The 27,810-nt window shown below is 50.4% G+C and overlaps 2 protein-coding genes across 8 annotated transcripts; one reads left to right on the top strand and one right to left on the bottom strand.

The window, feature by feature from the left end:
• Nucleotides 1-94: 94 nt before the first annotated feature.
• Mapk7 (mitogen-activated protein kinase 7) lies at nt 95-23,328 on the top strand. Of its 6 annotated transcripts, XM_045130759.1 has the most exons (8): nt 95-99; nt 9,122-9,125; nt 18,114-18,532; nt 19,107-19,272; nt 20,400-21,478; nt 21,585-22,312; nt 22,652-22,785; nt 22,892-23,328. In XM_045130759.1, exons 3-8 carry the CDS (start codon nt 18,301-18,303, stop codon nt 23,043-23,045), a joined length of 2,493 nt encoding a protein of 830 aa, XP_044986694.1. In that variant the 5' UTR covers nt 95-99; nt 9,122-9,125; nt 18,114-18,300; the 3' UTR covers nt 23,046-23,328. The 6 variants fall into 6 exon arrangements, with proteins under 6 accessions (XP_044986694.1, XP_044986693.1, XP_044986692.1 ...); XM_045130758.1 differs by lacking the exons at nt 95-99; nt 9,122-9,125 and adding an exon at nt 17,860-18,029 and having other exon boundaries at nt 18,249-18,532; XM_045130757.1 differs by lacking the exons at nt 95-99; nt 9,122-9,125 and having other exon boundaries at nt 18,051-18,532.
• A 122-nt stretch (nt 23,329-23,450) lies between these two features.
• On the bottom strand, nt 23,451-26,639 carry Mfap4 (microfibril associated protein 4). Of its 2 annotated transcripts, XM_004669064.2 has the most exons (6): nt 26,501-26,632; nt 26,179-26,260; nt 25,787-25,941; nt 25,095-25,191; nt 24,840-25,022; nt 23,451-24,442 (listed from the first exon to the last, which is right to left on the bottom strand). In XM_004669064.2, the coding sequence occupies exons 1-6, from the start codon at nt 26,504-26,506 to the stop codon at nt 24,195-24,197; spliced, it is 771 nt and encodes a 256-aa protein (XP_004669121.1). In that variant the 5' UTR covers nt 26,507-26,632; the 3' UTR covers nt 23,451-24,194. The 2 variants fall into 2 exon arrangements, with proteins under 2 accessions (XP_004669121.1, XP_044986699.1); XM_045130764.1 differs by having other exon boundaries at nt 24,840-25,191; nt 26,501-26,639.
• Between the last annotated feature and the right edge of the window lie 1,171 nt (nt 26,640-27,810).

Genomic DNA, 27,810 nt, shown 5'->3' with positions numbered 1-27,810 from the left:
TTTATTTTAGAGCCACACACAGAGAGGGAAAGAGGCAGAAAGAGAAACAATGGGTGCACCAGGGGCTCCAGGAACTGCAAAGGAACTCCAGACGTGTGCGTCCCCACGTGCATCTGGCTAATGTGGGTCCTGGGGAATCGAGCCTCAAAAGAGTGTCCTTAGGCTTCAGAGGCAAATGCTTAACCACTAAGCCACCTGTCCTGCCCCCCAACATTATATTTTTAAAGCCATGTAAAAAGCTATTTTTCGGGATGGAGAGATGGCTCAGCAAGTTAAGTTGCTTGCTAGTAATGCCAAATGACCGAGGTTTGATGTCACAGTACCCATGTAAACCTTATGTCCAAGGTGGCTTATGTGTCTGGCCTACGTTTGCAGTTGCTAGTGAGCATGGAGCCCCCATTTTCTTTCACTCTTTCAACCTCTATTTCTCTCTCAAATAAAGAAATATTTAAGAGAAATCTTTTTTTCAGACAATCAAAAATATAATTTTTTTATTTGTAATGACTGAGAGAGGGACGGGGCGCACCAGGTCCTCTAGCCACTGCAAACAAGCTCAACACATGCACCACCACTTTGTGAATCTTGCTTTATGTGGGTACTGGGGATTGATGGCCAGGCCATTATGCATTGCAAAACAACACCTTAACTGCTCAGCCATCTCTCCATCCAATCCCTACAAGTATAATTAAAAATTACTTGAGAAAGCAAAAGAGCGAGCGAGAGAGAGAGAGAAAGAGGCACCCTAGGGCGTACAGCCCCTGCAATGAATTCCAGACACATGCATTACCTTGTGCATCTATCTGGGTTACATGAATCCTAGGGAATCAAACCTGGTTCCTTTGGTTTCGCAGACAAGCTCCTTAACTTCTAAGCCATCTTTCCAGACCCCAAAATTATAATTTTAAAAGAAGAGCTTGCCCAGGCATGGTGGTGCATGCCTTTAATTCCAGGACTGAAGAGGCAGAGGTACAAGGATCACGGTGAGTTCAAGGCCACCCTGAGACTACATAGTGTATTCCAGGTCAGCCTGAGCTAGAGTGAGACCTTATCTTGAAAAACCAAAAAAAAAAAAAGAAAAAGTAAGACCCTATGTCAAAAAAACAACATAAGTAAACAAATAAAAGAAGGGCTTGGCCGGGCACGGTGATGCATGTCTTTAATCCTAGTGTTAGGTCAAGAGAGGCTTCCAAAAATGGAGTCACGGAGGACAGCAGGAGGGCAACAGAGACATAAGGAAGTAGCTTATCCACATTCCTCAAGAAATCACCCGGTCATTATCCCTTCCTTACCTAGTAATGCCCCATGTCTAATTTTCCTGGCCTCTTATCTCCCAGGTCACCTGGTCACTTCTGGTCTCACACCCTAGCTATTTGAAATGGCTAATGTAAAGAACAAAGGAGTTCTTTTCCCTTCCTCACCTTCCCCCACCTGAAGAGCTCTATCGAGCCCACTTTCTAGAATCTCAATGTTGACTGTACTTTGCTCTTGAGAGCCAGTCCTGGCAGCTCGTGCTTTTCCCAAATAAAAGCTTCCATCTTTGTCTCAGAGCAGTTTCCGTGGACTTACTTCGGAACCTTACACCTAGCACTTAGGAAGCAGAGGTAGGATTGTCATTGGTTTGAGGCCAGCCTGAGACTACAGAGCCACTTCCAAATCAGTTTGGGCTAGAGTGAGACCCTAACTTGAAAATACCAACAAAAGTCAGGCCAGGCATGGTGGCCTATGCCTTTAATCCCAGCATCTGGAACCAGATCACTGGGGGCTGCAGGACCTGTATGAATGCAAGTCCCTGCACATTGTGGGTTCTCTGGGGGCTTCTCTCGTGTCCACATGGAGCACTTGGATGGTGGTTCTTTGCATGGAGTCCCGAGGAAATTTTAGGACAAGGTGGTATTGCTGTGACCACAACAATACACTGCTTCTAGGAGGCTCCATCGGGTCTCCATGCAGACATTAAGCAAACCTGCTTTGCCATGGCTATTTCCAAAACACAAGACTGTGTTGCAAATTCAATGACCCTCTCTTTTCTGCATGCCTTATACTCCACAATACCAGGTAGGGTGCCAATTTGCTAATCCAGAGGGGAATAAAGCAGACTTTGAAGAACAAGACACTCTTTGAGCACTGAGACCCCTTCAAAAGAGTCTACATTCTTCCTGTTTCCCCAATGCAGGTCAGCTGGCCCCGTCTCAAAGGTTGTAATCTCATATATTGCAGCTGAACAGGCAGAAATTTCTGCCCAAAGATTTCATTTCTTTGCTATATCCCTCTGCTCACACCAATCCATTTCTATGCAATGCAAACCTGCACAAGTTCTCAGGACACAGGTATAACAGCAAGCCTGTCACACAAACTGCTTCTAGCCCAATCCAAGCAAAGCTCTTTTTCACACTCATAAGACAAACCTTACAGTCCATAGTTCTTACTGCATTCAGGTCTTTCAACTCTGACTAGAATAGTCCATGAAGCTGTACTTACAGCGCTGAAAGGCATTTCTTAGGCCAAGGTTTCAAATCCTTCCACATTACTCTTCAAAATCAGCTCCAAGGATGGAGTTTCAAAGGGGAAAGTGGGGGGAGGGAGGGCATGATCATGGATATTGTTTATAATCATGAAAGTTGTTAATAAAAAATATTTTTAAAAATCAGCTCCAAAATGCCAAAGGCACACAGCCAGGTGTCTAGCAGCAATCCCTCTCCTCTGGTACTAACTTTACTGTTGCAGTCAGGTTCACATTGCTTGCAGGTATCACCTGACCAAGAGCAGCTTGTGGGAAAACAAGGGTTTAATTTGATTTACAGGCTGGAGGAGAAGCTCCATGATGGCCGGGGGAAACAATGGCGTGAGCAGAGGGTGGACATCATCTCTGGGGCAACATCAGATGGACCACAGCAGCAGGAGAGTGTGCCATACACTGGCAAGGGGAAACTGGCTATAATACCATAAGGCCCCCCCCAACAATACACTCCCTCCAGGAGGCATTAATCCCAAAATCTCCATCAGCTGGGAACCTAGCATCCAGAACACCTAAGTTTATGGGGGACACCTGAATCAACCCACTACAGTGGTATAATGTCTCTTTAGGTTAGGATAAGAGTTTCAAGAATGGTGGAGTTATTTAGAATGTTTCAAATGGATCAAAGCATTAAAATGTCAGAGTTCTATTTTCCCTCCAGTCCAAGTCCCAATGCTATTGTACACATGTATAGTGACTTGAAATTTAAGGAAATCCTTTTAACCATTTAAATCCAGATGTTTATCAAATCATGTAATCTAATAAATACACCATCAATTAAAACAAAACAAAGAACAAAATTATCTTGTTTGTTGGAAAATAGGTGCACATATAAATCATCATTATTTAGAAAAATAAGCCAGATTCAGAAAGAAAGATATAATGTGTTTTTTTTCATGGATACATGAAGCTTTTTATATATATGACATAAAAATTTCTTGCAATATTTTTTAATAGAATTTTTTTTGCTTGTTTCTTTTGAGGTAGGGTCTTGCTCTGTAGCCAGCTGACTTGGAATTCATAAATAAAACATGTAAAAATAAAATAAATTGTCATATTTGGAAGATTTTTATTTTGTAATATATTTTATTTATTTGAGAGGGAGAGAAAGAGAATGGGAGAGCCAGGGCCTCCAGCAAATGAATTCCAGATGTATGCGCCACCTTATGCATCTGAATTAGGTGAGTACTGGGGAATCAAACCTGGATCCTTAGGCTTTTCAACAAATGCTTTAACCACTAAGTTATTTTTCCAGCCCTATTTTATCATTTTTGGTTTTTCAACATAGGATCTCGCTGTAGCCTAGGTTGGCCTGTAATTCACTATATAGTCTCAGGGTAGCCTCAGACTCACAGCAATCCTCTTACCTCTGCCTCCAGAGTGTTGGTGTTAAAGGCGTGTGCCACCACGCCTGGCTTCTAGCCCTTATTATTATTATTTATATCTATTTAGTTATGTTGTTTTTTTTCAAGGTAGGGTTTCACTCTAGCACAGGCTGACCTGGAATTCACTATGGAGTCTCAGTGTGTACTCGAACTCACGGTGATCCTCCTACCTCTGCCTCCCAAGTGCTGGGATTAAAGGCGTGCGCCACCACGCCCGGCACAGCCCTTATTTTCATTTTGAGGTAAGGTTTCACTCTATCATGTCGGGTTTCCTGGGAAGATTTTTAGGTGGCTCTTTGTAGGCCAAAGAACACTCACTAGTGGCCGTTGATATTTCATCCTTCATTTGGATCACGCTATTTCCTAGGTGTGGCCTGGGCCACATAGCTAGTGGGAGTGGGTGGGACCTGGTGGCTACTCTTCAGGGTCCTGGGCAGATAGTTTTCTTTTCTCTGCAACACCATCTCAGCCTTTCTAGCAATTCCAGCCCAAGACAGAGACAAGTGGAGGAAGGGAAAGAGCCAAAGAGAGAGCAGAAGAGGCTCCCTGGAAAAAGCCCTCACAAAGAACAAGCAGAATGGCATGTGTGCATGCGTGTGAATGCTGCAGGCGGAACCCAGAGCCTCCTGCACACTAGACAGGTGCTCCACCATTCAGCCCCAGCCCTCCAGTGACATATGTATACTTTCTTTTCTTCTTCTTCTTCTCCTCTTCCTCTTTCTCCTCCTCCTTCTTCTTTCTTTCTTTCTTTCTTTCTTTTTTTTTATTTTTTTTGAAGTAGTGTCTCATTCTAGTCCAGGCTGACCTGGAACTCACTAGGCAGTCTCGAACTCACAGCGATTCTCCTACCTCAGCTTCCTGAATGTTGGGATTAAAGGTGAGCCTCACCACACCCGGCAACATACATTTTCAATGGACTGGAGTCATCCAGTCTGGAACAAGGGACAATAGGATTTTTCTTTTTCTTTTTTTTTTTTTTTGGCACTGTGTCCAGGAAGAGGCAGAATGACTCAGATGTTTCCACATCCGTGTGAAGGAGAGGCTCAGGGGAGATTGCATCATCAAAGTGAGCCTAGTTTTTGCACTTGAGAATTTATGAGTCCTTCTACTGGCTTAGAATCAGCAGGAATGCGAGTCATGTCTTTTCTGGCTGCCAATAGGACCTTTGAGTATTCTAGGAGGCTGGGCTGTCATGGCTACACCTCTCTCTGAGAAGCAGTGGGGCAGGGTGGGGGGAGGCAGGAGGGTCTTTGTGCTACTCTATTGGGGCTGTAAGAGACCTCAAGTGCTTCTCCATCAATTCAGCCACATGACTCCCACAACGGTCCCCGCCTGGGTGACATACAGTAAGGCTCAGGCATGGACAGGATCCCAAGGGCTTGTGAATGTGCAGCCAGCCATCTCTTCTTGGAGTACTCTCGGCAGGGGCAGGCCTTGGGGTGAAAAGAGCTGTCTAAAGGCATATGGAGCTGTCCAACCAAGCAAGAAAGGTAAGCTTCAAGATTAGGACAGCCAAGTGTTCTGAGCCTAGATTAATTTAAGTGTTTTTGGACACTATGCGCCAGGCTTGTCCTAAGTGCTTCAGATAAAGTTGAGCTCATAGAGTCAAACATGAGTCCTCAGGCTTCACAGGCAAATGCCTTAACTGCTAAACAATCTCTCCAGCCCCATCTATCCATGTTTTAAAAAAATATTTTATTTGCCAGTCATGGGGGCGGGGGGGGGGGGGGAACGCCTTTAATCCCAGCATTTGGGAGGCAGAGGTAGGAAGATCACTGTGAGTTCGAGGCCACTCTGAGACTACATAGTGAATCCAGGTCAGCCTGAGCTACAGTGAGACCATACCTTGAAAAGCCAAAAAACAAGACAAACAAACAAAAAGGCTAGTCTGTTGGTCTTGCTCCTCCCCCCCAAAAAAAGAGAAAAAAATAGATAAATAAGAATGAGAGTTGTCCTCTGACCTCCACACATGCACTGCAGCACATGAACACATTCGTACATATACACCCACATGCAACTCTAGGATGCACACAATATTTGGAGTATATATAAATGATGAATTATTCACTATCTGAAATCCAAACTTAACTTGGAATCCTGTAGTTTACCTGGCACCCCCTTTTGTGGGTGCTGGTGAGGGGGCAAAAGACTTTGCCCACCAGTGCTCTGGAACTTTTCCTGCTCCCCAGCCAGCCATTCCCTCCATGTGATGTTTAAGGCAGAGCCCTCTGTTGCATCCACCTTGGTCTAGGACAGCCTGGACTTGCCACACACAACCCAGGGATTTTCTGCAGACATGAGAGGAACTGGGCTGGGGACGGATGACTGACTGGTAAAAAGGACAACCTCACAGGAAACCAGAGAGTCTGGAGTTTCTACCACACCTTGGACTTGGGAGCCCACCATTCCCTGACTGCCAGCAGCTCCACCCCACCGCTCCTCCATGCAGGGCCCTGTAGACTGGACAGAGGGTTTTACTCTGTTCGATGGGGAAGCTGTGGCAGGAAGAAGAAGGAGAAGGAGGAGAATGAGGAGGAGGAAAACTGGGAGGAGGGTCCCATGGGCTTGGGTGACAGCTCTGATGACATGCACTGTCTGTGTCCCTCCCTCACAGCCTTGGCTTCTTGGTTACAGAGAGCAGATGCAATTTTCCATCCCCACACCCAGGGCAGCCGCAGGAACATTCTGGGATGGGCAGTGTCAGCTTTAGTGCCCCTTGTCATGATGTGATTGTGGCTTGTCCCCTGAAGGTGATTATGGAACCTTTCAAGGGTGAACCTAGCCGGAAGTAATAAGGTCACTAAGGAGATTCATGGCGGGTTTTGTGGTAGTTGTGCCTTACTGGGGATGGAGTTCAGGGCCTGGGCATGCCCCCTAGGACACTGAGCTGTCCCCAGCCCGTTCCTGTGTGTTAGTCCGGAGGCTGGTGCTTTCTAAAGAAGAGAGGGAGCCTGGCATGGTGGCCCACGCCTTTGATCCCAGCACTCGGGATCTTCGTGAGTTCGAGGCCACCCTGAGACTACATAGCGAATTCCAGGTCAGCTTGGGGTAGAGGTAGAATGGAGATGGGGAAGGGCTGTAGTGGGTGCTGGGCACCAAAGTGGGCACGGAAGCGGCCACGGAAGCAGGCACGAGGAAAACCGCGGTCTGTGCTGCTCATGTCCAGCCTGTTGGTTCGTTTGGGAACCACCTTGATTTGTCTTCCTCGGAACAGGGACCCGTCCAGGGCCAAAGCGGTGCATGCCGACTCCTCTTGCAAGAACTCCGCGTAGGCAAACCCTTTGGGAGTTTATGTCCGGGGAAGAGATCTCCCACAGCCCTGACAACTGGTCAGATCTCCTTGCACGAAACGGGAGCTGAGACGATGGTGGCAGGTGGGTCCACTCTCTGACTTGGACTGAAGGGTACCTACCTTTCAGCTTGCTTCTAGTTAAGGCTAAATCTCATGTTGGCATTGGAAAGATGCACTAGGGGAGGAGAGCACCAGACTCCTCCGTTCTTCGCGGTGTAGTCATGCTGAATAAATCTCCTTTCCATGCTTTTCACTATAATTTACCTTTGTTTTTTCAAAATGTTGAGCTGGGAGGAGCCTTAGGGGTGTAAGGTCTGCTCGTGTCTGGCTAAATGTATATACTATGCTTACCAAGCTGCCTTGTAAGCACTTCTCTTAATGTTCATACTCTTATATTAATGCTACTCTCATTTTTGGTAGAGAATCTTCTCTTTTCAGATGACAGTGACCTTGGATGACTTAGCAGGCACCATGGTGCTGAGACAAAGTGACAGAGGAGTGCTCAGTGCTGAAATATCTCAATCACACCTTCCAAAGCTCAGGGTCCATTGCGGAAGAGGTGGCAGAAAGAATGTAAGAGCCAAAGGAAGGGTAGGACTCCTTACAATGCGCTCCCCCAAGACACAAAATGGCCTGGATATCCATGACTTCACAGTGCCTGACACTACCTACACAAGACCATCATAACAGGAGGAAAAGATGATGACATCAAAATAAAAGAGAGACTGATTGAGAGGGGGAGGAGATATGGTGGAGAGTGGAGTTTCAAAGGGCAAAGTGGGGGAGGGGAGGGAGGGAATTACCAAGGGTTATTGTCTACAATTATGGAAACTGTCAATAAAAAAAGAAGTTAAAAATAATTTAAAAAACATATATAACTGGGCTGGAAAGATGGCTTAGCGGTTAGGCGCTTGCCTATGAAGCCTAAGGACCCCGGTTCGAGGCTTGGTTCTCCAGGTCCCACATTAGCCAGATGCACAAGGGGGCGCACGCGTCTGGAGTTCGTTTGCAGAGGCTGAAAGCCCTGGCGTGCCCATTCTCTCTCTCCCTCTATCTGTCTTTCTCTCTATGTCTGTCGCTCTCAAATAAATAAATAAAAAATTTAAAAAAATATATATAACTTACAAAAAATCTTGAGCTGGGGCAATGCCTCCATGGTTAAAGGCACCTATTGATCTGGATTCAATTCCCCAGTACCCATGTAAATCTAGATACACAATGTAGTGTATGCATCTGGAGTTCATTTGCAGTGGCAAGTGATCCTGGCATGTCCATATACACATACACTCTCTCTCTGCTCATAAATAAATTAAATTAAAATATTCTTGTGTGTGTTCATATGTATGAATGAGGGTTTGTGTGTGTACCATGGTGCATATGTGGAAGGTAGAGGAAAATCTTGGGTACTGGTCCTCACCTTCTGCCTTGTTTGACCTATAGTCTCTTTTTTATTTTATTTTTATATTTGAGAGAGGTAGAGAAAGAGAGAGAGAATGGGCATGCCAGGGCCTCCAGCCACTGCAATCAAACTCTAGATGTGTGTGCCCCCTTGTGCATCTGGCTTATGTGGGTCCTGGGGAATCGAACCTGGGTCCTTTGGCTTTGCAGGCGAGCACCTTAATTGCTAAGCCATCTCTCCAGCCCTGACCTACAGTCTCTTGTTCACTGTGTTGTGTATCAGGCTAGCTGGCCTGCGAGCTTCTGGGGATTCTCCTGTCTCCACCTCCCATCTTGCTAAGGGCATGCTGGGATTCCAGGTGTATGCCATCACGTCCAACTTTACCTGGTTCTGAGGATCCAGAGTCAGCTGCTCATACTTGTGTGGAAAGCACTTTTTCCTTTTTATTCAGTCTTGAAATCCAGCTCATAGAATGGTGCCACCCACTCTTCCCACCTCAATTAGCTATTTTAGAAAATCCCCCAAGACAGTCTTGTGAGTAAATATATATTTATGTAGGTACTGGGGATTGAACTCAGATCCTCATAATTGCAAGGCAAGCACATTTCCAACTAAGCTGTCTCTCTAGCCCTCCTAGGTGATTCTAGATCCTGTCAAATTGACAGTATGAACCATCACAAGTCCACCCCTTGACAACTTGACATTTAGTCATACCACTTGTAAGCCATAATCCTTCTATCCTCTCTCTAACAATCCCAACACTGCCCAAAAATCCAAAGTCTCTTCTGAGATTTCAATACATTTCTTAATTCAGAGACCCTATCAATCAACAAACAAGTAACATAGTTCTGATATTCAGTGGTACAGAGTCAACATTCTCATTCCAAAAGGGAGGGATGGGGATACAGCAAAGACAGACCAGACCAAAGCAATACTGAAACACACCATGGCAAACATCAGTCCTGCAGCATCTTGTCAGGTACCTGGGGCTTGTGGGGGAATTCTCTGAGCTCTCAAAGGCTTGTGTAGCTCTGCCTTTGCAGGTACGCTGCCTGCGGCACACAGAGCCTCTCCCTTCAGCCAGCTCCACTCCACATCGTCAGGTTTCCTTGGCAGACATCCCATGGAATTTTGAGCATCCTGTGGCCTCCATCAGAAGGTTTGCTTTCCCTTCATATCTTCATGCAGCACCTTTTCAGGGCCTCCTTGCAAGGACTCTGACCCTATCATACACTGCTTCCCTTAATAGTTCTGAAATTGTGGAGAAAGCCTGCATGAGCTTCTCAGTCTTTCATCTTTCATGCTTGTAAAACCAGGATCACCTAGAAAAAGCTGCCAGGTTATTCAACCAGATTGGGATGGAGCCACGGAGCTAGGCCTCCTTGGACCACAGTTGCATGGGTCTTTGTGTGCCTTTCAGGCTGATCCTAAGAAACAGTCCCCTAGGCAGTTGCTTTCCAGAGGGAAGACTTTCAGTGGAATTCTCAGTTTAGACTTTCTTTTTTCAAATGAATTTACAGTTCACAAGACAGAACCGCCAATAGGTAGAATATTGGTCTCAGGGTATTCTTCTTCTTTTCATTACAGAGTTTCAGGTTCATCTTTTGTGCTAAGTACAGCTTACCTGAAAATTGTCTTGTCTGGGGCTGGAGAAATGGCTTAGCAGTTAAGGAGCTTGCCTGTGAAGCCTAAGGACCCAGGTTCGATTCTCCAGGTTCCACATAAACCAGATGCACATGGTAGCACATGTGTCTGGAGTTCGTTAGCAGTGGTTAGAGGCCCTGGTGCGCTCATCCTCTCTCTCTCTAATAAGTAAAAATAAATTTTAAAATTACTTTTAAAATTGTCTAACTTTAAACTTGCTCACTTTCTTTCCCTTGCCATACTGCACATTTAAAAAAATTATTTATTTATTTTGAGAGAGAAAGAGGCAGAGAGAGTGAGTGAGCATGGGCATGCCAGGGTCTCCAGCCACTGCAAACGAACTTCAGATGCATGTGCCCTCTTGTGCATCTGGCTTACATGGGACCTGGAGAGTCGAACCGGGATCCTTTGGTTTTGCAGGCAAATGCCTTAACCACTAAGCCATCTCTCCAGCCCCCTATACTGCACATTTTTCATAGCTTTGTGCTTTACTTGCTCTCTCTATCTCACTATAGAACTGGTTGAAAGCAGTGACCAGTAACTGTGACATAGCTTGAATGCTATCCTGCCTTATACTTTTTTTCTGCCAAATTAATCTATTGCTTCTGCATTCAGTCTCACTCAGCTTTTCAGGACATGGGTAGGATGCATCCAGGGTCGTTGCCAGGATGACACACTAATAGTCTCTAGTATTGTCCTCAGAAACCTCATGAGGGAGGCCTCCCTGCACTGTATTTCTCTCAGCACTCTGAGCTTCCAAACTCCTGTCAGAATGGTTCACTGAATTTTGCTTACAGGATTCTAGGCTTTTCTAGTTCAAAGACTTTTTAAAAAATATTTTATTTATTACAGAGAGAGAGAAAGAGGCAGAGAGAGTGACAGAGAGAGGGAGAGAGAGAGAGAGAAAATGGGCATGCCAGTGCCTCTAGCCACTGCAAATGAACTCCAGATGTTTGTGCCACCTTGTGCAACTGGCTTATGTGGGTACTGGGGGGATGGAACCTGGGTCCTTAGGCTTCCCAGGCAAGTGCCTTAACCACTAAGCCATGTCTCCAGCTCAAGTCCAAAGCCTAAGAACCACATGGTCAGGTCTATGACAGGAAAGGTCCCACTTCTTCGTACCAATTTTATGTATTAGTTACTTTGCTTATTGCCATGACAAAGTTCTTGATAAAGGCAACTTAAGGAAGTAAGGGGTTATTCTGGCTCACAGTTTGAGGGTACAGTCCATCACGGTGAGAAATATCACAGTGGCAGGAGCTTGAAGCAGCTGGTTACCTCACATTCACAATCAGAAGGCAGAGAGCCATGAATCCTGGCATTCAGCTTGCTTTTTCTTTTTGTTCATCCTGACACCCAGCTCATGGAATGGACCAATCACATTTACAGTTGGTCTTCCTACGTCAACGAGCCCAGTCTAGAAACTCCCTCACAGATCTGCCCAAAGAGTTGTCTCTAGATGGTTCTAGATCTGTCAAGAGGACAATCAATATTAACTGTCAGAGAGCCTTACTTCAGAAAGACAACTTTTTTGTCCTTGCTGGGTCACAATGTAACCTAACTTTAAGGTGACTGTTTTTTCCAAATCTCCATGACTCCTGCTGAGCTACTTTGTGGCAGTCGTCTTTTATGCTTCTGGGATTTCTCATCCCTTCATTCCAGCTGTGAGTAGAATAGCTGTTCTGTCTGTCTGACTAAGTATTAGATATGTCCACAGAGAGAGTTAATGTTGACAGAAGAAGTGGCATCCCATGCACTACTACCTGGCCATAAAAATCCTGGTTAATCCCTTTGGCAAATAGGATTCTCCTATACTGCTATTTCATAGCTAGACATAATAGAATAAGAGAAGACCCTTACCTCCCCACCCCCCAAAAAAACACCAGTGACAATGGTCTATGACAATAGAAAGTGTAGGTAGAAGAGCCGGGTGTGGTGGCACACGCCTTTAATCCTAGCACTTGGGAGGCAGAGATAGGAGTATCACCGTGAGTTAGAGGCCAGCTTGAGACTACATAGCGAGTTCCAGGTCAGCCTGGACTAGAGTGAGACCCTACCTCAAAAAACAACAATAACAACAAAAAAGTGTAGGTAAGACCCAGACATTTATCAGAAAGGCTTCTGTTTCCAGTCCTGGGGCCCTGGATACCTTATGCAACTAAACTTTCTCCTGGTGGAATTCTAGTGCTCATCTCCCTGGATGGGAGCCATGATGCCAGGATGCCAGGTTAGACTTTCTATACTGCTTCTGCCAACCCAGGGGTAGGTAGCAATGTTAACAACGTAACTCCTCACTGATTTCTTTCTGCCTTTAAGTGGCACCAAAAGGAACCAGTTAGCAATAGGAGAGACTGATGGTATTCTGATAAATATAACTGTAGGGCTATCTGCAACTAAAGGGAACTCCTTTAAATTTGGTCTGCCCGTCCTTCCTTCCTTCTTTTCTTCCTTCCTTCTTTCCTCTTTCCATCGGTCCCTCCCTCCCATCCTCCCTCCTTCCTTCCCTCCCTTCCACCCTTCCTTCTCCTCCTCTTCTTTTTTCTTTTTTGATTTTTCGAGGTAGGGTCTCACTCTAGCCCAGGATGATCTGGACTTCACTATGTAGTCTCAGGGTGGCCTTGAACTCACAGCGATTGTCCTACCTCAGCCTTCTGAGTACTGTGATTAAAGGCATGTACCACCATGTCTAGCTCTACACACTTATTTTTATTTATTTTATTATTATTATTTTTGTTTTTTCAAAGTAGGGCCCCACTCTAGCCCAGACTGACCTAGAATTCACTATTCTCAGGGTGCCCTCAAACTCAGAGATCTTCCTACCTCTGTCTCCTGAGTGCTGGGATTAAAGGTGTATGCCACCACACCCAGCTCTTCCTTCCTTCTATCTGTTATCCTTCCTTCCTTCCTTTCTTCTCAGTGAGAGAGAGAGAGAGAAAGGAGGAGGAAGACAGAAAGAGAGTGAGTATGCACACATCATGGCCTCCTATACTGCAAACTACAGATGCATGTGCCATTTTGTGCATCTGGCTTTATGCAGCTCCTGGAGAATCAAACCTAGTACGTCAAGCTTTGCAAACAAGGGCCTTTAACTGCTGAGCCATCTTTTCAGCCCTAACTTTGGACTTTGAAACCTAGCTTTCCATCCTCCACACATATTTCATTATTGACAGCCCAGTGTGTATAGACAAATACTCCCCTTGTATGAAGCCAAAGGATTCAATATAGGGGGAGGGAGGAACTCAGGGAATCACTTATTCTGGACAACTATAGCAGCCTATTAACAGGCCACCCATATATTTCGATTTGAGGATCAACCATCAGAGTAAGCCTTAAGGAGATGTGGTAGTTTGAATGTATATCCCCATTGACTCTGGTGTTTTATTAAAGTTTGTAACTTGGGTCTCCAGCCACCTGGCTGAAGGTGTCACTGGGAACAGATTCTGGGGTCCAGTCCTAAGGTATATTTGGGGGAAGATCTGATTTCTAGCCCAAAGGTACACAGGGCAGTCTGAGTTCTGGCAGGGTCTTTGCTAGTTTCTGCTGGTTTGTTTTTGTTTTTGGTGTGTGTGTGTGTTGGGGCTGGTGTTTCGCTTGCTGCAGTTTTTCTCTCTGCTAGGATATATGGAAGCAGTTTCTTTTTTATTCTTTTCTTTTCTTTTTTCGAGGTAGGGTCTCACTCTAGCCCAGGCTGGCCTGGAATTCACTCTGTAGTCTCAGGGTAGCCTTGAACTCACAGCGATCCTCCTACCTCTGCCTCCTGAGTGCTGGGATTAAAGGCGTGCGCCACCATGACCAGCTGGAAGCAGTTTCTTCCACCACTGATGGAACAGCCCCCTGGATCATAACATTAACCCCTTCCTCCCATAAACTGTCTGGTTTGGGTGTTCATCCCAGCAATGTGGAACCGACTACAACAGGGGACTTTCCATGTGGCTCCAGCTTACTTCTAGCTGTCCCAACTAAGTGGCAAGGCTGCTGTACACTGGTGGCAGCCGTCCCCAAAGCCCAGGTTGTCAGTGTGTCAGATTCCCATCTTCTGATGTGTGCCCCAATTAGGCTCCTTTCTAGCCACTCACTTTCACACACTCACTTAAAATGTAACAAAATCAAAATCTCAGGGTGCCTAACATTCCTCATTTTGGAGCATTGGCTACAAATAACTCAGTTTGGGATCCAGTGGGAATCTCAGCTGTGGCAACAAGTATCAGAAATCTCTCTCTCTCTCGTTCCCCCTCTGTCCTAGCCTGCTACAGAGATATACCAACAAAACTTCAATTCCCCACCCCAAACAAGAAGGCCTTAGATTTTAGATATCCTACAGCAGAAGCAAGCACATATACCCTCTTTGATGAAACCTGTTGCTTCTGGGTCAATACATCAGGAAAAGTAGAAGAAAATCTCTCCAAAACCAAAGAAAACCTTGATATACTGGAAGTCTGAAATCAAAATTTAGCACAGATGTCTAGAGCTCATTTGTAGTGGTTAGAGGCTCTGGTATGCCCATTCTCTCTCTCTCAAATAAGTAAATAAATAAGTAATATATGTATAATATAGAAAAGCAAAATTCCCCACTCTCTAATGGTCAGACCCTAAGAACTTGGAGCCGTGCCCAGTGACTTGAGATGACTTGTATAGATATTTACAGCTGAACTCCTAATGGCTCCTGGCACCTCCCCCGAATGGTCAGTCTTAGGGAGGACAAGTGACATAACATTTACTACCTCAAGACAGTGAACCTCTGTAGCAGTTACCTTCTCTTTGCTGGACAGCATACCTGATCAGAAGCAGCTTCTAGAAGGAAAAGGTTTGTTCTAGCTTACAGTTCAGAGGGCAAGTTTTATCACTGTGGGTAAAGCATGACAAAGCAGACAGCAGGGGTCACACCAACTGGGAGGAGGTGGTACGCATGAGCTAGCTGGCACTGCCAAGGAGGCTAGACTATAAAAGCTTAAGGCCCACCTCCAGTGACGATCCTACTTACTGTAAGCCTCCATTTCCTAAAGGCTCCACCAGCTGGGAATTTAGTATAAGGCTTAGTCACTATATTAGTCAGGGTTCTCTACAGCAACAGAACCAACAGAATAAATTTGTATTATAAAAGGGATTTATTGAATTAGTTTACAGGATACAAGCTGGGCAGTCCAACAACAGGTGTCTGCAGGATTGAGTGCTGAGGAACCCAGTCACTGCTCCATCCACAGGGCTGAATGACTCAACAGCATCTGTGAGTGGTCCATGCCATCCACAACATTGGCAGAAGCCAGGAATTGAATCTTCTTGTGTGTTGCCATCTTTATCAGAAGCAGCTGTAACTGGTCACAACAGGCTCTCGGGATTGTGCCTGTTGATGCTTCCCCATGGAAAAAGGGGACAGGAATGGTTGACAGACAATCACCTGACCTCTCAGCCTCTCAGGTTCCCCTTGTGTCAGCTGTATGCAATGATACATGAAATCCTGTGTCCTGGTGGGGTGGGTATAGAGAGTGTGGAAGATCAAGGGACAGGGAGGTTCATCCATGTAGCTATAAGGTCACCATCCATGCTGAGCCATATATATATATATATATATATATATATATATATATATATATATATATATATATATATTTAAGAGAGAGAGAGAAGCAGATAGAGAAAGAGAACAGGCATGCTAGGGGCCCCAGCCACTGCAAATGAACTGCAGACATGTGTGCCACCATCTGGCTTATGTGGGTCCTGGTGAATCAAACCTGGGCCCTTTGGCTTTGCAGGCAAGTGCCTTAACCTCTAAGCCATCTCTCCAGCCCTACTTTTCTATTCAGTGTGACCTCCCTAAAATATGGCAAAGTACCAACAACAAAAACTCCTAAAACTGTCATTCCCAGAAAAGGGAAGAGGAGCTGGCAATGTTTCTCTTGTTTTTATTTTGGTTGTTTTTTCCAGGATGACCTGGAATTCACAGTGAACCTCCTACCTTTGCCTCCCAAGTGATGGGATTAAAGGCGTGCACCACTATGCCAGGCTGATTTCCTTCTTTCTCTCTTTAAATATATTTTTGCTTGTCTATTTATTTGAGAGCGACAGACAGCAAGAGAAAAAGGCAGATAGAGAATGGGTGTTCCAGGGCTTCCAGTCACTGCAAAGGAACTCCAGATGCATGTGCCACCTTGTGCATCTGGCTTACATGGGTCCTGGAGAACTGAGCCTCTAACCAGGGTCCTTAGGCTTCACAGACAAGCGCTTAACCACTAAGACATCTCTCCAGCACCCTCTTTCTTTTTTTAAGTTTAACTTATTTATGAGAGAGCGAGCGAGAGCACACATACACCCACACTAGGGCGTCTAGCCACTGCATACAAGCTCCAGGTGTATGTTCCTCCATGTATATCTGGCTTAAGTAGGTTCTGGAAAATCAAACCTGGGTCCTTAGGCTTTGCATGCAAGTGCCTTAACTGCAAAGCCCTCTCTCCAGCCCTGTTTCTCTCTGTTTTTAAAATCTGACTGCAACACACTCTTTAAGTTTGAACACTTACTGTGGTGTATTGTACAATGTTTGGAACTTTCTGCTTGTACTTTGATACAAAGTAAAAGAAAACGAAAAAGAACTAGCAACAAAATTAAAAACAAAGCCTCCTAAAATTCATTTCTGATCTGGAACCACCCTTGGGCCTTAAATTTGCAAACTTAAGGAGGTAAGTGGTCAACCTGGCACTTAGATTCCACTGGGTTCCGTTCTGATCACTCCCTCCAAGGTCACCTTCACACTTGTGCTAAACTGCAAGGGCCCTTTCCCATCACCTCACTGGGGAAACCCAGCCATCTCTGAACTGGATTCCGAACTCCCCGCTGAGAACCTTTCCTCCCAGCTCACAGGCCCACGGCGTCCCTGAGCCGCAGAGGGACGGAGAATCAAAGAACTGTAGTCGTCTATAGGCACTGGACAACGCAATCGCACAGCCACACCGAGCTCCAAGGTCCAGGTCAGTCCTATGAGGTGCCCAGCACCGACCACCGGAAGTCAGTGGCGGCCTCGGGCCCGTCGCTCCAGAACTCCCGCTCTGGGATCCTTGTGGTTGGACGGGAAGGGTCATTCTCTGACGGGATGAAGCATTCTCAACAGTTCGAGGACAAGAAAGTAGGATGCAAATACCCCAGGTGACAACGACCAACAAGGGAAGAGGCGTTTCTGGAAGCCTGTTGCCAAAGTAACCGCCCCGGGAATCTCAGCTTCACAGGAGGACCGGGGCGAAGCGCTGGAACTCGTGGGACAGGCTCTGATTGGCTCGAGGAGAGGCGAGCTGATTGACGGGTGCGCGCACGCACGCACACACGCACGCACGCGAGCAGGGGCGTTGCCCTCCGCCCAAGCGAGCACCCCCTTACCCGAGCTGCTAGCGCGCATGCGTCAGAGGCGGGAGCGGGGCGGGGAGCGCACCCCGGTGCAGGGCCGAGTACCCCTTGGGCGGCTCCCATCGCGAGCTGGACAGCCGCCGGTGCGCGCGCGGGCGCGGGGAGGCGTGGCTTCCTCGCCCCGTGGACTCTGATTGGATACTGCACATAGAAAGGGTGGTAACCTTCACGGAGTCTGCTCAGCGATTGGCCAGAGGCTGGAGCGTGGTTCTGGGAGGGGGGGGCGGGCGGGGTGGTCGAGCTGGGCAGCGCGCCACGCTGAGGTGGTGGCGACGGTGGCCCTTGAACAAGTGGGCGAATCTTGGGAACCCGCTGTACCTGGTGGCTGCGAGGCCCGGGATCCCACCTTCCAGCCATCCCCCACAAAAAAAGTACGGAGGAGGCGTGGCGACGAGGCGCCATTCGGTGAGTGTGGCGGGGAGGAACCCCGAGTGCCCCGCCCCTCCCTTTCTTCCTGGACCGCGCCGCGTCTCCTCCTCGGACCCGGAGCCGGGCTCTGGGCTTCACTCCCGGGGCTGGGTCAGGGGCCGGGGCAGGATGTGTGCTGCGTGCCAGCCTCTTTCCTCCATGCCACGCGGCCCGGGCTGGCTTAGCCAACTCCCTGGTCCTGTTCCTAACCCACAGTGGGGAAACTGAGGCTCGTGGGGAGCAGGCCGTCCTCCTTACCAGCCACACCATGGCCGAGCCACTGAAAGAGGAAGACGGCGATGATGGTTCCGGAGAACCTCCTGGGCCGGCTAAGGCCGAACCCGTGCACACCGCGGCCTCCGTCGCAGCCAAGAACCTGGCCCTGCTCAAAGCCCGCTCCTTCGATGTCACCTTTGACGTGGGGGACGAGTACGAGATCATCGAGACCATAGGCAACGGAGCCTACGGGGTGGTGTCCTCGGCGCGCCGCCGCCTCACGGGTGAGCTAGCTTCCTGAAGCTTCGCAGGCATGGACAATGGTTCCCAGAGGCAGTGAGGAACCTGCCAGTGTCTCGGGAGGATCAGGTGCATTCGCCACTTAACCAGCTCCCCGTTAGGCACCCTTCTCAGGAACCGTTCATCTGCCATTCTTTTGGTCTTGATCCTTAGGAAACAATGACAATCCCATTAAGTCAGAATAGAAAGCGGCTACGTGGTGTCCCAAAGTGATGTGTTCTACAGCCCGAGACTGATTGACACAGGGGCTTGGTGGTAAAATGGGGTGGGGGAGGGAAATGGAGGGAGAATGAGTTTGGGCACCACAGTCAAGTCTACCACTATAGAGCTGTGCAAGTCACCAGACAGGGTACTCCTTCGTAACTGCTCTGTTAATCCCTGCCTCTCAAGGTAGTTGTGAAAGTAATACGTGGTATCTGTAACACACAGGGCTTAGCGCACAGTAGGTGCCTGGTATATGGTAGCTGTTGCTTTGTACATCCCAGAAGGGCGGTGCTGAAAGGGGACTACAGCTACTCCGAGGTACCCTCTGGTATCTGCCTTTTCCCTGCTCCCCAGGCCAGCAGGTGGCCATAAAGAAGATCCCCAATGCTTTTGATGTGGTGACCAATGCCAAACGGACCCTCAGGGAACTGAAGATCCTTAAACACTTCAAGCACGACAATATCATCGCCATTAAGGACATCCTGAGGCCCACTGTGCCATATGGAGAGTTCAAATCTGTGTAAGGAGTGGGATATGAGAGGGAGTTACAATTGGGACTGGTGCATATTGCTGAAGGTTCTGGAAGGACTACTGAATCTATATGAGGCAGGCTGGGAAAAGCCCCATGATTCCAGGACCAGCGTTCCTGTAGGACATTGCTGGGGACAGCTGTTATTGTTTTTTAATTTACTAGAGAGAAAGACAATTATGAACGAATAAGGTGTGTTGACCACTTGCTGCTGCAAACAAACTCTAGGTGCATGTGCCAGTTTATGATTCTGGCTTTATGTGGGTTCTGGGAAATTGAATCCCGGGCCAGCAGGCTTTGCAAGCAAGTGTTTTGACCACTAAGCCATCTCCAGCTGGTATTGCTGAATAAGAGTACAAGGGTTGGGGGTGTAGCTTTGTGGTACAGTGCGTGCCTTGAACCCCAATACTGCCCCCCCAAAGGATATACTTTTTTTTTTTTTTTCGATGTAAGGTCTCACTAGTTCAGGCTGACCTGGAATTCACTGTGTAGTTTTAGGGTGGCCTGGAACTCACAGCAATCCTCCTACCTCTGCCTTTTGAGTGCTAGGATTAAAGGCGTGCGCCACACATCCGGCTAGATATACTTATTGACTTGGACATGATGTGCTGTACTTGGCTATACAGATAAAATAGTTTGAGGCCAGTCTGAGCTGTATCAAAAAAAAAAAAAGGTACTGAACAGATGTAATAATTTTATAGAATCGCATTATTAAAGGATGGCAGGCATAGAGCATTTATACTGTCAGGACACTTACAGGAGAAATCACTAATTGCTCACAATACTTAGCTATAGAAAAACATTCAAGTTTTCACTATAGCCTTCAAGAGCAGCTACTAACAAACAATGGAGTAAAACTAAACCTAGTGACCGGTCCTGGTATAGTTGAGTCCCCCCCTCCCCTTTAACCTAACTAGGTTGGGAGAAAAGTGATTTAAGTTTATGGAAGAGCTATAGAGAATGAAGAACCTCGTGCCCTTCGTTAATTCTGTTCTGTTAGCCTTTTGGGGACCCAGGCCATGACCTGTAGAATTGGGGCTGGTAGGGATGAGGCTTGGCTTGTCCCTGTGCTAGGGGGTAGGCCAGGCAGCTCATGCCTCTGCCCTTCTCACTTGCAGCTATGTGGTCCTGGACCTCATGGAGAGCGACTTGCACCAGATCATCCACTCCTCACAGCCGCTCACGTTGGAGCACGTGCGGTACTTCCTGTACCAGCTGCTGCGGGGCCTCAAGTACATGCACTCTGCTCAGGTCATCCACCGGGACCTCAAGCCTTCCAACCTGTTGGTAAATGAGAACTGTGAGCTCAAGATCGGTGACTTTGGTATGGCCCGGGGCCTGTGTACCTCCCCTGCCGAGCACCAGTACTTCATGACCGAATATGTGGCCACTCGCTGGTACCGTGCCCCTGAACTCATGCTCTCCTTGCACGAGTACACACAGGCGATCGACCTCTGGTCTGTGGGCTGCATCTTTGGTGAGATGCTGGCCCGTCGCCAGCTCTTCCCAGGCAAAAACTATGTGCACCAGCTACAGCTGATCATGATGATACTGGGCACCCCGTCACCAGCTGTGATTCAGGCTGTAGGGGCCGAGAGGGTGCGGGCCTATATCCAGAGCCTGCCACCACGCCAGCCTGTGCCTTGGGAGACGGTGTACCCAGGTGCTGACCGTCAGGCCCTCTCACTGCTTGGCCGCATGCTGCGTTTTGAACCCAGTGCCCGCATCTCCGCAGCTGCTGCCCTTCGCCACCCTTTCTTGGCCAAGTACCATGACCCTGATGATGAGCCCGATTGCGCCCCACCTTTTGACTTTGCTTTTGACCGGGAGGCGCTCACCCGGGAGCGCATTAAAGAGGCCATCGTGGCTGAGATCGAGGACTTCCACGTGCGACGCGAGGGCATCCGCCAACAGATCCGCTTTCAGCCTTCCCTGCAGCCTGTAGCCAGCGAGCCTGTCTGTCCAGACGTCGAGATGCCCAGTCCCTGGGCTCCCAGTGGTGACTGTGTCATGGAGTCACCCCCTCCAGCCCCTCCACAGTGCTCTGGCTCGATGCCTGACACCGTGGATCTGACCCTGCAGCCACTCCCGCCTGTCAGTGAGCCTGCTCCACCGAAGAGAGAGGGGGCCATCTCCGACAATACCAAGGCAGCCCTCAAAGCTGCCCTGCTCAAGTCATTGCGGAGCCGGCTCAGAGGTGCTTTGTGGGTCCAGCACAGGCTGGGAAGCGGACTGGTGGACGGGCGCTCTGGCTTGGACCCAGCCGCAAGCCTTTACCTTTCTCCTGCCCCGCTTCCCTGCAGATGGCCCCAGTGCACCTTTGGAGGCTCCTGAGCCTCGAAAGCCCGTGACAGCCCAGGAACGTCAGAGAGAGCGGGAAGAGAAGCGGCGGAGGAGGCAGGAGCGAGCCAAGGAGCGGGAGAAGCGAAGACAAGAACGGGAGCGCAAAGAGAGGGGAGCCGGTGCCTTGGGGGGCCCCTCTACTGACCCATTGGCTGGATTGGTGCTTAGTGATAATGACCGAAGCCTCCTGGAGCGGTGGACTCGGATGGCTCAGCCTCCTGCCCCGGCCCCGGCCCCGGCCTCAACACCATCCCCAGCCCGGCCTACTAGTCCTCCTCCTGGCCCTGTCGCTCAGTCCACTGGCTCCCCTCTGCAACCTGCAGCCTCTACCCCTGCTCCTGCCCCCCAGCCTGCTTGCCCACCCCCTGGCCCTGCCCCCCAGCCTGCTTGCCCACCCCCTGGCCCTGCCCCCCAGCCTGCTTGCCCACCCCCTGGCCCTGCTCCCCACCCTGCTGGCCCTCCTGGACCTGTCCCTGTCGCTGCTGCACTCCAGACTGCCTCCTCCACTAGCCTTCTGCCCCCCCAGTCACTTGTGCCACCTCCTGGGTTGCCTGGCCCTAGTGCTCCAGGAGTCCTGCCTTACTTTCCATCTGGCCCACTGCCTCCAGATCCTGGGGGAGCCCCTCGGCCTTCTACATCAGAGTCACCTGATGTCAACCTGGTGACCCAGCAGCTGTCCAAGTCTCAGGTGAGAAGAGAGACCTAGGCTCGGGGACACACTGATGTGGGCTCAAAGGAAAAGTGAGTTTGGGAAGCTGTCCTTACTCTATGAAAATTGAGCAGAGATTGGGCTTTTCTCTCTCTGAACCTGTCCCCTTGCTTGTAGTGGAGCATAATGTTAATTAAGAGGTTGCTGGCAGACGGGGACATTGCCTGGAAAGTGCTTGGCCTGGAGCTGGGCCCTGGCCCAGGCCAGCACTTAGTGATTGCAAGATTGGTGTGGCACTTGGGAGCTCTGGGTAGAGTGATCAGTAGTGCCACTGTCTTGCCTGGCACCTGTGTTGTGACGTACCATCATCTTATGCAGGTGGAGGATCCTCTGCCGCCCGTGTTCTCAGGCACACCAAAGGGCAGTGGGGCCGGCTATGGCGTTGGCTTTGACCTAGAGGAATTCTTAAACCAGTCTTTCGACATGGGTGTAGCTGACGGGCCACAGGATGGGTAAGATGGCTCCCCTGAGCTCCTGGAATGGGGCTAGGGGGGAGAGGTCTAAAGGCTACCAAGCTGGCCTGGGCTGTGAACACCTTCTGATTCCCTTTCTCTGCAGTCAGGCAGACTCAGCCTCACTCTCAGCCTCGCTCCTTGCCGACTGGCTTGAAGGCCATGGCATGAACCCTGCTGACATCGAGTCTCTGCAGCGTGAGATCCAGATGGACTCCCCAATGCTGCTGGCTGACCTGCCTGACCTCCAGGAGCCCTGAAGCCCATAGCCTGTGCCTTGCTTCCAGGGCAGCATTGCAGAGGACTGCAGCCCTGAGCCTGGCAGGTGAGACTCAGCTTGAGTCATTCTGCAGGATCATCTCAGACCCACCCTTCAGCCTTAAGCAGCTACCTGAGCCACCACCGAGCCATAACAGGATGGGGAGACCCCAGTCCCCCTGAGCAATCCTTTCCAGTATTGTATTTTTTTTATTATTATTGTAATGTTATTACGCAGTTGTTGGACATCAAAATGAGGCCTGTGAAATACAAGGTTTCCTCTTACACCTGATTCCGGATGTCATTTTTGGAGATGAGGGCGGGATACCATCAGTAGGGGTACAAAGAAAAGCCAGGTACTCACAGATTGGGGGGGGGGTCAAGAAAATGTCCACAAAGCCAGTCCATCAGTATTTAAGGTTTATTGAGACCTCTACTCTCCCTCCCTCTCTCAGCCCCACACGCCATTCTCAATCCCTCGAGCAGGCGGGGGACCTGGTTTCTGTGCCTACCTTTCCCACTGCTACATCATGATTGGTGAGCAGCGGCTGTGGTGATTACTGTTTTGGCCTTAAACCTGGGGACCGGGGTGGGCAGATGGGGAGATGAGGTGGGGCTGGGCTCCAGGGTGCTCACCAAAGCATAGCTGGGAGTAAGTCAGTGAGGGGAAGTCCAAGGGTGAGGTGCTCTGAGAGTAGCCATAGGGGGTGCTGGGGTGTGGCGGCGGGTGGGCCACCTGCTTAGGCTGTGGGTGCTGCACTGCTCTGCCTAGGGTAGCTCCAGCTGAGGGGCCTGCAGTAAGGAGATAGGCCGGAGCGGTACGCAGTAGCCGGCAGCTAGAGGGTGGCTCCTGGCTCTCAGCTGTTGGAATGGGGTGACAGCTTGGATTGTGGAACCCAGCTAGATCCAGGCTAGGACGGCTGTGCTATAGAAAAGGCCTGGAGGGCTGCTAACAGCCCAGCCTCAGGTGGAAGGGAGCAGGACCTGGCTTAGAATGTCTCTGGGTGTGGGTCAGGGGTCTCCTACAGGCCTGGCTGGGACTTAGGAAGCAGCAGAAGCAATGTACTGGGGGAGGGGGTCGGAAGAAGCACTGGGGGGGGGGGGGACTCTGGGTGGCCAGGGAAAGCATGGGGCCTGTCTGGGCTAGCCCCTCAGGCCCGGCGGATTTTCATCTCGGTACGCTTAAGGGAGTAGTAGAAACCCTTCCACTGGGCCCAGTTGATGCCGTTGGCATAGGAGAGATGGGAGCCCCCCAAGTAGAAGCCATTGAGGTTAGCAAAATGGCAGCTGCGGAACCAGAAGGCTCCCGAGGAGAGGGCCGCGCAGTTCTGCACGAAGAGGTCCTGGTCCCGGTCAAACGTGGAGAACTTCTGTCCGCTGTGGTAGGACAAGGAGTCACCTGGCAGAAGGGAGGAAGGAGAGGGCTGCCGAAGCCAGGAGCGGAGCCCCGTGCTGACGGGGAGTGGGTGACGGCGGTGATGAGTGACACTGGAAGGGATGGCATGTGGCATCCTGGTGGGATGGGCATCCTCCCTGAGCCAGATGGTGGCCGAGCTTCTGCCCCAAAAAGAAACAGCTGCTCTTCTGCAGCGCGGCCTGGAGCAGGGCCAGGATGGCTGCTCCCCGGGGCTGAGGCACAAGCGGCTGAGCCGGTCTGGGGCCAGCTGTGGCTCCTCCAAGCCCAGAAGGAGGGGCCTGAAAGGGGTCAGGAGCCAACGGGGACAGGACCAGCCCCGTGTCTCCCCTTCACCCCGCTACCCCGACCCCCTCCCACAAGAAGCTCACAGGAGGGGTACCTGCCCCGCCATCCTCGAAGCCTGCCACGTAGAGGGTGTAGCCGTCCTCCTCGGCGCTCACGGCGTTAGGGGAGATGGAGAAGTCCACGTACTTGGCGTAGGCTGTGTTGTTCTCAAAGTCCTCCAAGTCCACTCGCAGCTCGTACTTCTGCTTCAGCGTCAGGAGGTGCAGGTTCTGCAGGCCTGGGGAGGGGCGGCCGCTGGTCAGCAGAGAGCTGGCAGAGGGAGCACCCCCGCGCCCTGGCCCCACCTTACCCAGCCAGTACTCCCCGTCCGCGCGGCCAAAGCCCAGTTTGTAGTCGTTCCAGCCCCGAAAGAAACTCACTGAGCCGTTGAATCTCTTCTGGAAGACCTGGAACCAAAAGAGCGAGGGACTGGATGACAGAGGTCAAGTGCGTAGAGGCCTGGCCCCACCCTGCCACCCAGGCCTGGGCACTGGGACGCCGAAGGACAGTGGAGTTGGGGAATTGCTAACAGGAGGCACACAGGTTCCAGGCCCTGTCAGGAAGCGGCTGCACATGGGTATCCATTCTGGCTGAGGCGGGAAGGGAGAGAGGTTATGGGGGGGGGGGACTGGGGCCTGGGGATACAGCTCAGTGATAAAGTGCCTACCCAGCGTAGGTGGGGTCCTGCTTCCACTGCGGCATCACAGGAAAAAAACGAGGGAAGGGCGTACAAGTCTCTGGTGGTGAGGCCCTAGTACGGGCTGTGCAACCCAAGGCAAGTTAACGTCACTTTTCTGCTCTTCAGTTCCTCAGCTAGCAGAGGAACCTACCTCACAGGATGATTGCAAAGGACACACGCTTTCGTCTACTTCAGCACTGGCAGCCCTGGGTCGAATCCCCATTTTAAAGATGAGGAAACTGAGGCTTACCAGGGTGAAGCGAAGGATTACACAGCCAAGACCAGGGCCAGATCTGGCCTCTGTCCCCCTTCTGCCCACTCACCGTCCACTTGCCACCTTCGGTGGTCATGTCACAGAAGACGGGCACGGGCACGCTGGGGCCCGAGGGATAGATGAGGTACACGCCATCTGCCTGATAGCCCTGGGCATAGATGTCATCGCAGTCTAGGGGCTGCTGAAGGCAAGACTTCTCCAGAGCTGGGGGTGGAAGTGAGGAGAATGGGACTGAGGCTTAAAGGACACCTTGGGACTTCCACAAGTCGTCCCTGGGGCCCGGGGGCTGTGTCATGAGCAATAGGGAGATTTCTCCAAGGATCATTTCATCTGGAGATCATTTCATCTACCTGTCAGTCCTGTGGAGCCGGGCTGGGCCCCGAGGCCTTGGCTTTCAGAATGGCCTGTTGGCCAGTCTGCCTGCGATTAGGGATTCCTTACCATCTCCGCGGATTCCAGAGGCCTGGGGGGCACAGGGAGGCGTCGAAAGCAGCAGAACCAGCAGTGGTAGAGTCAGCAGGGCCTGGTGATGGGGAACAGGCTCAGCATCGCCCCTAGCCCAGACCGGACAGCCCCTCTCTGTGTTTGAGTCCTCACTCATGCTGCAATCCCTTCCCGTCCCCACTCTGAGAAAAGCCCAGCATCTCCAGAGCTTAAGTTTCAAGAGAACCCCCGAGTCTTCAACATTCCCTGGGGCAAGTGGCATGTTTCCACGAGCAGTCTTGATCCCCCAGGCCAGGAACACCCCACCTTGGGCCTGTACCTTCATGCTGTCCGCTCAACTCAGAGTGGCTGTCTGGCTGGCTGTGGCCCCAGACTACAGCTGCCCACAGTTATGTACTGGGCCTCCGTCCACAGCCCGGCCCCGCCCCCAGAGCTCAGAACCCCTCCACACACAACCAGCCCCCAGCATCAGCTTACGAGCTGTTAGGGGCCAGGGGACCACCTGGGTCTCATTAGGCCTGCTGGGGAGGCACTACAGACTAGACATTAACTCCCTGCTGTCTGGGACTACTCTCTGGACCCCACTCTGCTTCACATCCTGCTAGACTCCTGGACCCCTTGGCACCCCAGCTGGCCCCTTCCCACCTCCTCCTTCCTGACACCCCTCCCCCACGCAGATGTCTGCTTTCCCTCTCCATCCTGCTCTGGTCGGTGTTTCCTCAGCGTTTGGGGAGGGTGGGGCTGGAGGTGAGCCTGAGTCCTAGGGAGGGGGGCCCCACTCAGGAGGCTAAGGGGCAGCCCCAGAGCTCCTGATGTAGGAGCTGCCTAGGCTGGTGGAAGACAGGGCCAGCAGGGGCCAGGCAGTCTCCTGGCAGGCCTGGGACATTTCTGAGCCATGAGCACAAGGCTGCAGGCGGCCAACTCCTGTCTGCCCCATCTTGAGCCAGAGTCCTCTCCGGCCCCTTCCCGGCCCCTTTTCCCTGCTAAACGTCCTCTGGTCCCCTTCTTTCCCTCCCATAGCTCCCTGATCGCTGCTTTTGTTTCTCCTTGCCCCACCCCTTATCCCCTCCAAGCCCCCTCAGACCCTCCCTGCTTCCCTCTCAATGGGTTTCCTATTTTCTCTGCTGTAGCCCACTTCCTTTCTTGTCCTTCATCAGGCCTGGACTCTACCTCCCAGCCTCTCCTTGCAACCAGCTGGGCTTGTGTTATAGCTCCGTCCCTTCTTGACCTCCCTGTTTGCAGTCCTCCCTTCTCCCATGGGCTGCACACCAGAAAACAGGCCTGCTGTGGTTTCCATGCATAAGCCTCCAGTGGCTCCCCATTGCCTCAGGGGTGAGGCAAAATTTTCACTTTGGACCCCTTGTGACTTCCAAACTATGTATGGCCACTACAGACTTCTGGTCAGCAGGTCCCTTGGTGCCTCTGTCTGTACTGTTCCCCTAGGTGCCCCCCAGTCTTTCTCCTTGGCCATGAGCACCAGCAGATAGTACCTGAGTTTCTTATCACTGTACCCTCGGCGCTCATCATGGGGCCTGGCACAAAGTTGGCCTGACGCATGCGTTCACTCACGCTAGTGGGTGCCATACTGTGTACCGGCTGTTGGAGATACAGCATCTGCCTCCCAGGTGA

Source organism: Jaculus jaculus, chromosome 12, assembly GCF_020740685.1.
Source record: "Jaculus jaculus isolate mJacJac1 chromosome 12, mJacJac1.mat.Y.cur, whole genome shotgun sequence".
NCBI lineage: Eukaryota > Metazoa > Chordata > Mammalia > Rodentia > Dipodidae > Jaculus > Jaculus jaculus.
Note: the sequence above shows the minus strand (reverse complement) of the source record. Positions and strands in the feature narration are given on the sequence as shown.

Coding starts and splice junctions, on each gene's coding strand:
- Mapk7 (XM_045130759.1), top strand. CDS start 18,301: ATGGCCGAGCCACTGAAAGAGGAAGACGGCGATGATGGTTCCGGAGAA. Junction 18,533..19,106: donor GGCGCGCCGCCGCCTCACGG/GTGAGCTAGCTT, acceptor CCTGCTCCCCAG/GCCAGCAGGTGGCCATAAAG. Junction 21,479..21,584: donor ATTGCGGAGCCGGCTCAGAG/GTGCTTTGTGGG, acceptor GCTTCCCTGCAG/ATGGCCCCAGTGCACCTTTG.
- Mfap4 (XM_045130764.1), bottom strand. Junction 25,942..26,178: donor CTCTGGAATCCGCGGAGATG/GTAAGGAATCCC, acceptor TTCCACCCCCAG/CTCTGGAGAAGTCTTGCCTT. Junction 24,443..24,839: donor CTTCGAGGATGGCGGGGCAG/GTACCCCTCCTG, acceptor CCCTTCTGCCAG/GTGACTCCTTGTCCTACCAC.